Source organism: Engraulis encrasicolus, chromosome 22 (genome assembly GCF_034702125.1).
Source record: "Engraulis encrasicolus isolate BLACKSEA-1 chromosome 22, IST_EnEncr_1.0, whole genome shotgun sequence".
In the NCBI taxonomy this organism is placed as follows: domain Eukaryota; kingdom Metazoa; phylum Chordata; class Actinopteri; order Clupeiformes; family Engraulidae; genus Engraulis; species Engraulis encrasicolus.
In genome coordinates, this window is record NC_085878.1 from 6520493 (window position 1) to 6530492 (window position 10000).

General features: G+C 47.0%; 1 protein-coding gene across 1 annotated transcript in view; it reads right to left on the reverse strand.

The window, feature by feature from the left end:
- shcbp1 (SHC SH2-domain binding protein 1) overlaps positions 1 to 10000 on the reverse strand; it is a 40215-nt gene that overhangs the window by 10043 nt on the left and 20172 nt on the right. The window contains exons 9-10 of the mRNA XM_063188326.1: positions 1365 to 1496; positions 251 to 369 (exon numbers count right to left, since the gene is read on the reverse strand). Of these exons, the coding sequence (XP_063044396.1) occupies positions 251 to 369; positions 1365 to 1496 (251 nt within the window). The remainder of the gene's footprint in view (positions 1 to 250; positions 370 to 1364; positions 1497 to 10000) is intronic.

Below are 10000 nucleotides of genomic sequence, written 5' to 3' on the forward strand. Positions count from 1 at the left end.
CCACACACGCACAGCCACACACGCACAGCCACACACACACACACACACACACAACAACAACAACAACAACAACAACCACACACACACAACAACAACAACCACACACACACAACAACAACAACCACACACGCACACACACACAACCACACACGCACAGCCACACAACCACACACGCACAGCACACACACACAACCACACACGCACAGCCACACAACCACACACACACAACCACACACAAAAGTGTTCTTGCCTTTGCTCCGTAGAGGTCACACATGTTCATGAGGAGCTCAGCAGACGTCCTCACGATCACGCCAGTGGTCTCGCACTGCATCACACAGTTCTCCATCTCCAGCTTGCCCTGTCGCACACCTGACGAGGAGGGGAGTGGGGGGCATCAGAGCGCAAACGTTAGGTAAGGTAAGGACCAGGGGGGAAAGGCAGGACGTCTGGTGTGACTCTTAAACTATGCATCATACCTGCTTTTAGCTGTCTCAGCTCGTCCGCACTTTACTCTAGCCCACGACACACGCCACCGGCACGCACGCATGCGTGCACACACACACACACACACACACACACGCATGCACACACGCGCACACCTCCTTTCATCTGTCCTCTCCTCCATCTTTCTCTACCTTCCCCAGTTTCACCCCATTCCTCAAGGAGGCGATAACATCCCCCTCTCCCTCACTTTTTTACCCTCTCACCACCCAGTCTTTCACCACCTCACTCTCTTGCTCTTTCTCTCTCTCACACACACCACTCTTTTTTTCTAATTCTCCTACAACTATTCTTTCACCACCTCCTCTCCCTCCCACCTTTGTCCGTCCATCACGTCTAACACTGTTCTTTTCTGTCATACCCCTACCATTTTTGTCTGTCTGTCTGTCTGTCTGTCTGTCTGTCTGTCTGTCTGTCTCTCTGAGGTCATGCTGTTCTTTGTTAAAGACAGGCCACATTGAAAGCACTACTACTCTAGCCAGTCACACACACACACACACACACACACACACACCTCCCCCTTGCCCGGGCACTGATGTATGACCACTGCAGTGCGTTTAGAAGCGCCAGCGGTGAGCGGATGAATTATTGAATCCCCTTCATCGGCTGAGTCCTGCAATGTGTGTGTGTGTGTGTGTGTGAGTGTGAGTGTGTGTGTGTGTGTGTGTGAGTGTGTGTGTTCTCACGTCTGTGTGTTTGGGTGTGTGCGTTTAAGCGTGTTTGCGAATGTGTGCGTGTGTTTTTGTGCAGATAAGTGTGTTTGTGAGTGTGGGCCTGTGTATGAGTGTGTGTGTGTGTGTGTGTATTTCAGGTTCAGGGGAGAGTCAGTGTGTGTGTGGACAGGCCAGGCTGGGAGCACTCACACAGGATGCCTTCGATGGCGTCATGCTCTATGAATTTCAGATTGGAGATCTTGACGCTGGCCCCCGTGCTCTCCACGAACGCATCTCCTTTACCCCCCTTCTCGATCACCACCTCATCCGGTAGCCCGTAGCCTGCAGGAGGGGAGAGAGAGAGAGAGAGAGAGAGAGAGAGAGAGAGAGAGAGAGAGAGAGAGAGAGAGAGAGAGAGAGATATGAGAGAGAGAGAGAGAGATATGAGAGAGAGAGAGAGAGAGAGATATGAGAGAGAGAGAGAGAGAGAGATATGAGAGAGAGAGAGATATGAGAGAGAGAGAGAGAGAGAGAGAGAGAGAGAGAGAGAGAGAGAGAGAGAGAGAGAGATGAGAGAGAGAGACAGAGAGAGATGAGAGATGAGAGAGCAGAACGGAGATAGATAGAGGGAGAGGGGAGAGATGAGAGATGAAGGAGGCAACCAGACAGGCTAGTTTTATGCTTACCGTGCCATGTCTGAGAAAGTGACCCCCTGCATTCACAGTATTGTATTGTATAGAGCACAACAGAGCATTGGTTCCCAAACCATATACCAGTAGATTCCAGCCAAGGCCTGCCCAGACATGGGTCATGCTACGCTACACACTACATAGTGCAGTATAGTACAACATAGTATATTGTACTATGTTTACAGCTTGATGCTATATACTTTATTGCAGTGTTTCCCATACATTGAGGAAACTATGGCGCACCGCCATAGTTTTACATTAAAATGTAAAAAAAATATATATATATATTTTAAACGATTTCCGTTTTTCTAAAAACGATTTGAAAAACGGTTTCCTTCACATTTTCCTCGTGTAAATACATCCTATGGAGAAAAACATGAGTGCATGAAAGACAGAGGGATCAAAAGTCTAGTAAAGTTGTTGTAGTTAACTTGGGTTTGGGAGCAATAAAAAACCCTCAGGGAAGTAAAGGGACAGTTGGGATGAGTTTACTGACACTTCCCAGGCTTTGTTTTACAGTTGTATGATAACGAGTTAGGCGAAAGGCCTTCATTGACACAGCAGAGGAGACATCGGGCTGCATAAAGAAATGAATGTGTAATGACTTTGAATATAGACATAAATGTGTAGTATGTTGTTCAACCCTTTTACTGGGAGGAATTTTGAAAAACAGGCCCTGTGACCAGCACCCCTCATGTAGAATGTGTACGCAGGCGTGTGTGGGGGAAAAGGCATAGCCTACTCTCTTAGACCCTTTTAGTCTGTGCGTTAACAATTTCAACTTGAGCACTTATCTGTGCTCCTCTTTTGTTTTTGTTTTGTTTCATTGCATAGACCCCTGCATGAGGGACGAATGAAAAGTGTGTTGCAAACAGAAATGATTCACTGTAGGCCCTACTGATTTTTTTATATTAATGACAATGTACTACTATACATGTCATGGGTAAAATCTTGCGTATTTCTCAAAACATAAATTACTGAAATGTAGGCCTCTAGTTTCTCCATGCGCCAATGTCATACTTTACTCATTGTATTGCCGTATTGCATTTACGCCGCGTGAATTTCCACACCCCCCAAAAGAAGACCCCCCGGAAATGCCCAACAAAAAAATGCCGGCTGCCCCCATACTTTCCAAAATTTCTGTGGGAAACACTGTATTTGCATGTGTGTAGAGGTGGTAACATTTCAAATTCGTTGTACATGTAATTGCATTTTGCCAATAAAGCAGATTCTACATCCAAATGATGTCAGTAAATAGATATTTTGCACGTTGCGATATTGAGGGCACAACTCTATGCCGAGCTCTCATGGTTCAATTTTCTGACCTGGTTAGCTAACTTGACTAGAAGACTGGCACTTGTCATCCAATTACTGTTACACTGTTAAATGCACAGCATAGCATAAAATATGAATATACTGGAGCCTTAAAAGGCAATATGGCACGAGAGAAAACTGATAATGTCCTCATCTTGGCATGAAATGTTGATGAACATTTGGCTGCGAAAGTGAAAAATAACGGATGTGTATTAATAACAGTCACAAGAAACGGCTTCTTTGTGAAAGGGCTCCACCACTAAATGGATTGAGTCATTCAGAGAGAAGAAGTGTCCTAAATGAAGACATTTATCCACTAGCGTGACTTTGTGCAGAGGAAACAAAATCAAAACGGCCACCATTACCGGTAATTGAGCAGTATCTACAGGGGGATTAATGGAAAAGAAACCTGATGAACTGACTTGGACAGCTAGTTGGTTTTGAGCCGAGCAAGTTGGAGAGCAGAGTAGAGCCAAGCGGAGCATAGGCGAGGCCTTTCAGCTGTATACCAGAAACGACCTGCGCTACCCGAGAAGCCAAGGTCACTGAAGAAGTCTGGCCATGAATTCGCTCTGGACGTGACATTGACATGTTTGATTTAGCTAAGGACATAACGGCTCAGGCTTGTCAACATAGGACATTAGGAGATATGAACATTCCAATTGGCTTCCGCCGAAACCACGTCATAGCTCATTACCATAATATTAACTTGGCTTTAATCGCCGAAATTCGCTATGGTAGCATCGCTCCCGGCAAATTTGCTTATCCGCTTTCCCTCCACAGAGAAAGAATGACTTCCTTTGCTCAGGTAGCGTGGGTTGCTCTTGGTGTACACAAAGCTTTAGACGGCCGATGAGGCGCGTCAGTCGGTTGGGGGCGAGCCACAGCCAGAGCCAGCAGCCGTGTTGGTGGGCGGTGATGGACGGACTTGGACAGACAGCTGGTTTTTGAGCTGAGCTGAGTGCAGAGCACAGCTTAGGTGAGGCCTTTCAACTGGTGTTTCACGGGCGATGAGGCACGTCGGGAGGGGGCGAGCCAGGGCCAGAGCCAGCAGCCAGCAGCCAGCAGCCAGCAGCCAGGGGAGGGTGCAGGGCTTCCCAACATGGCCGGGACTCGGGGACTGTGTCTGATGAGCAGCGCCCTGACAGCAAGCTGGGCTACTGGCTGCTTCCTGACAGCTGCTCCCGCCGCTCCAGACAGGTGAGGTGCTGGAGAACAAGACAAGAGATGCTCCTCTCTCCAACAATGTAGACGGGAGTGTACACAGCAGGGAGCAGGGGGAGGAGGTGCCGCTACCGCTGTTATTGAGGAGAGAGGAGCTCGAGATGCTCCCCTCTCCAACAATGCAGATGGGAATTTCTCAAAACCAAAGTTGCTTACTACATTAGCTACTTTGTTGTTTTCAATGCATTTTCCCATTGGCAACTACCGAAGTTGCTAACAGGCTAACAACTTCTCTTTTGAGAAACTCACCCCAGATGGGAATGGTAGAGGTGGAGGAGCCAAAGAGGAGCGGAGCAACCACTACTGCTGTTACAGTGATGGAGATAGGCAAGAGATGCGAGAGATCCCTCTCTAACAATGCAGGCAGGATCAGGAGAGCATTGAAGGAGAGGAGGAGAGGAGAACGACCCAATATTGCTGTTACTAAGGAAAAGAAGAGCTGCTCCCTCTAACAACGCAGACGAGAGCAGGAGCAGGAGAGGTAGAACAGGGGTATTAAAAACATGAAAAGGTTTTTGAATAGGTATACGTTCTCTTTTATTCCAGTGTCTGTGAACCTATTGAACTCAGGTCGTTAACTACTACCACCATTGTAATACAATGTATGTTTGTAGGAGGCCACAGCAGGTATGCATCTCTATAATGGCACTTCCTGTCTGTATGGATCATGTATTCTGTGTAGAGGTGCACCGAAAATTAGGCCGCAGAAAATATTTGTCCAAAAACACAAAAAAAGACACTTTCGCTTTTCGGTCGAAAGCCAATTGAGCGGCCGAATCAGAGGGCGAATAGAAACTGAATTGGAAATGGCCATTAATTAAACTTATTTCAGTTCTACTCAGTTCAGTTCTAACATTTGAAGACATCATATACACATTTATTTTCTTTCAAAAACATGTCAAAACATTTATTGTAAACCATAGATTTCAGCAATATTCAAAAATAGTGAAAAACTCAACTTTTGATCACTTTTGACTGAACTGTAATATTCGGTTTCGGTATTCGGCCAAGTGATTCATTATTTTTCGGTTTCGGTTTCGGCCACAAAATTTCATTTCGGTGCACCTCTAATTCTGTGTTATGTGGCAGCTATGTACTGCATGTCCAAGACGTTGAGAGCGAGACGTGGAAGTCATCCTCCTCCAAAGCAGCAGAGAGAGGCACGGTACTCTTATGCTGGGAAGCCGAGTTCAAGGCCCAAGGTCATTCTACGATCCTTCCCCGAGAGAGTGACGGGTAAAGGGGATCGGTAAATGACCTCGGCCCACTATTGAACTCAGGTCGTTAACAACTACCATCCTTGTAATGCCATGTATAGTTGTAGGAGGCCGTACTAGGTATGCATTTTAAGTATGCACTTAAAGTATGCACTTAAAGTATGCACTCTACGCATCTCTATGATGGCACTTTATGTCGGTATGTATTTTTGTGTGTGCGCGTCATGTATTGTACGTTATGCCACCGGCAGCTATGTACTGCATGTCACAGGCAAATTTCCCCCGAGACGAATAAAAAGAATCTTGAATCTTGAGAGTCGGAAGTGGAAGTCATCCTCCCCAAAGCATCAGAGAGAGGCACGGTACTCTTATGCTGGGGAGTCGAGTTCAATCGTGATCCAAGGTCATTCACCGATCCCTCCCCGAGAGACTGACTGGGAAGAATCCAACATGATCTCCAAAAATTCCGTGCTCCTGGACACGGATGTTAAGGACACAAAATCCGTGTCCAGGAGCACGGATTTTGCCAAAATTCCGTGCTCCTGGACACAGAATTGTTTTCCGTGCTCCTGGACACGGAATTGTTTGAAGTGCTTTCTATAGGCTATTTCCACAGTCTTGTGTTTTCTCAGGATTTTTCTAATTTCAAATATTTTTTCTCAAAAAAAAACATTTCTTACTGACAGGTTAGGGTTAGGGATTGTTTTGGTCTGGGCACAGCTAGTTTTATTTCATTCATTATATGAGTTTGATAGCTTAGCAACCAACTGGAAAAGGTATTTCTCAAAAATATGTCTTTAATGACAGGTTAAGGTTAGGGAATGTTTTGGTCAGGGCACAACTTTAAATTGCTATAGCATTATTTTGTTTAGGATTAGCATTTGGTATGTATTTTCTAATGATAGAGTTAACACAGTGCTGTGGTAATAGCCTATAGAAAGCACTTCTGTGTGCCCATCACGGAAAACAATTCCGTGTCCAGGAGCACGGAAAACAATTCCGTGTCTAGGAGCACGGAATTTTGGCAAAATCCGTGCTCCTGGACACGGATTTCGTGTCCTTAACATCCGTGTCCAGGGGCACAGAATTTTTGGAGATCAGGCTGAAGAATCGGTAAATGACCATGGCCCACTATTGAACGCCCGTTCCCCAGTGTAAGGGTACTGTGCCTCAGCTGTTTGAGTCACGGCCAAGGCCAAGAATCCACTGCTGCTTTGGAGGAGGATGACTCACCTTCTGTCTGTCTAACAACTATGTGTACGACAGGGTTCCCACTCTAATTCAGATAGAAAATTCCATGATTTTCCATGACTTTCCAGACCCAAAAAACTGAATTTCCATGACCATTTCGGTAAAAAGAAATGTTAAAAATAATTTTAAAGTGTGAAAACTGAAGATTATCTTCACCCCTAGAGCCGACACCGAGCCACCGCCAGACTTCAGTGGGCTCATTGCATTCTAAAATGTTGCACATTACAGCGCAAAACTAAACTGTCTCTGACGAAGCGTTGTAGTATAACCAGTAAGAAACAATGTTATACACCAAACAAAAAAGTTTTTTCTTTTACACAACTGTTAAGAAAATTCCATGATATTCCATGACTGTGCATGCAAAATGGTAAAATTCCATGACTTTCCATGACTGGAAAAAACTTTTATGAAATTCCATGATATTCCAGAAATTCCATGACCCGTGGGAACCCTGGTACGAGTACAAGAGCAGGAGCAGGAGCAGGTGTAGAATAAGAAGAGGGGGGCAAAGTGGGGCTTAAGCCCCCCTGGGGGGGCGCGGAGACATCTCAGGAGGGGGCGTGTGACATCTGATTTTGTTTTGTTTTTTTCCCCCAAGGAAATTATTTCCTGTCTCATCAATAAGTCAATACGTTTAAAGCCCTCACCAACATTATATTATTAATTGTCATGAATTTGAATAGCATAGGAAATGAACACACATCTGCATTCGACTGCAGTCCCTCTTTGTTTAATCTCCACCAGTCACCTTTCCTTTGATTCTGCACAGCGATCGCAAAATCAGTTTGCACGAGTAGGCCTACTGCTGTTCGGAGGCATTCAGACCCTCTGAAGGGAGGAATGATGGAAAAAGATTGAGAACCACTGCACTACTGCAATTACTGTGGAGGACACAAGAGCTGCTCCTCTCTCCAACAATGCAGACGGAGAGGAGGAGCGGAGGAGGAAAGGAGGCGCACAAAGCACTATTTCTGGTAGGCCCGGGGCACACTTGCTGTAGTATACACGTGCGTGAGCACATATCGTGCACAAATGCGTATTTTAGGTCAATGTTGCGTACGGGAGAACACCTGATACAAGGTACACAGGCGCACACGTACGGTGTAATGTTGGCAAAACCACAAGAGGCCAAACTTCCATGTTGAGGTCGAGTTAGAGACAAAGTTTTGCAAGAGCCCGCACACCTCGAAGGTTTCTGTCGTGGCTGGTCGCTGAACCACGTCAGAGTAAGTAGCCAGGATTTCAACTTAAAACTGTGCTGGAATGTTTTCCAGGCCAGTGGCCATAAACAGTGGACTGCAGCCTACTGCTGTTGCCTCTTCAGGCGGTGGCATCAAAGCAGGCAGACAGACAGGTAGGCAGATGGTTAGACAGGCAGGCAGGTAGGAAGGAAGGTAAGGCAAGAGGCAGGCAGGCAGACAGCTAGACAGGTAGGAAAGTAAAGAAGCAAGTCAGGCAGACAGGAGGCAAGCAGGCAGACAGTTAGACAGGTAGGAAAGTAAAAGGCAGGCAGGCAGACAGTTAGACAGGTAGGAAAGTAAAAGGCAGGCAGGCAGACAGGAGGCAGGCAGGCAGACAGCTAGACAGGTAGGAAAGTAAAGAAGCAAGTCAGGCAGACAGGTAAGCAGGTAGATTGATTGATTGATTGTTTGCATTTATTGCCATTTCAGCGTAAGCAGGTAGGCAGTCAGACAGCCAGACAGTTAGGACATGTTGCAGTGTTAATGCAACACTCAAACAGCAGGGCCATATTATGGACTCACTAAAATTTCCAAAATTCAACTCCAGGTCGAATGAGTGTCAATTCAACACAATCGTCAAATTTAACACTTCAAGACAAATGTGGCTGGTTCCACTATGTGTTGAATTAATTCTGTGAAAATGTACTTTGTATCTTGTTCCCCTGACCGGAGTCTGGGATACTCTTTTCTCCCAGGCTGTCATCCCCACGCTGATGACAGTGAGCGGATCGCACCCCACCCCTGCTGCCACTTTTTAGAACAAGTCTCCCGGATGAAGTCGGGGTCAGACCGGGTGAAAAAACGGAGAGAAGTGCAATCTGGGCCTCAGCACTCCATGGGAAGAGAGGGGGAAGGGAGGGAGAGTGTGTGTGTGTGTGTGTGTGTGTGTGTGTGTGGGGGGGGGGTGACTTCTGGCAGGTGGTGCAGGGGGGTAGACGGAGACTGAGGGCGGTGGGCATAGAGAGGTGTGTGTGTGTGTGTGTGTGTGTGTGTGTGTGTGTGTGTGTGTGTGTGTGTGTGTGTGTGTGTAGTAATGTGTGCGTGGAAGGGGGGGAGACTTCTGGCAGGTGGTGCAGGGGGGTAGATGGAGTTGGAGGGTGGCGGGCAGAGGGGTGTGTGTGTGTGTGTGTGTGTGTGTGTGTGTGTGTGTGTGTGTGTGTGTGTGTGTGTGTGTGTGTGTGTGTGTGTGTGTGTGTGTGTGTGGCGGGGCGGGGGGTGAATTCTATTATGGTAATCCGGTGGTGGTCTAATTGAGTTGCTGCACTCCTGTGGTCGCGGGAGGCCAGCGGGGGGGTCCAGTGCCCATCACTGACCCTCTCTCTGCATATTTATCTTCCCTTTCAGACCAACCCAGCAATCTTACCTGTATACGGCTATCTGTGTGTGATCTTCCAAAAATACTGTGTGTGTACGTGTATGTGTATGTGTGTGTGTGTGTGTGTGTGTTTTCAGCGGCGTACACACACACACACACACCTCTACCATTTCAAACCCACTCTAACCCCCTTCGCCACCCCCTGCTCTCCATCTATCTGACTCCGTAGGTCCCGCCACCATTTGCATAGAGAGGGGGGGTGACACAGCATCCAGACCCTGACCCCTTCCCCCTCTTTCCCTCATTCACCCCTCTCTCTCTTTCTCTCTCTCTTTCCACCTATCTCTCTCTCTCTTTCCACCTCTCTCTCTCTCTCTCTCTTTCCACCTTTCTCTCTCTCTCTCTCTCTCTCTCTCTCTCTCTCGCTCTCTCTTTTTCTCTCAACCCTCTTTATTATCTGCCTCTGACTGCACCATCGGCCTCCATTACTTCAGCTGAAGAGCAAGGCAGATGCCAGCCGCCCGGCCGGCCGGTCACTCAGTCAGTCAGTCAGTCAGTGCATCACCTGAGAGCACAATACGCACATTCAATCTCA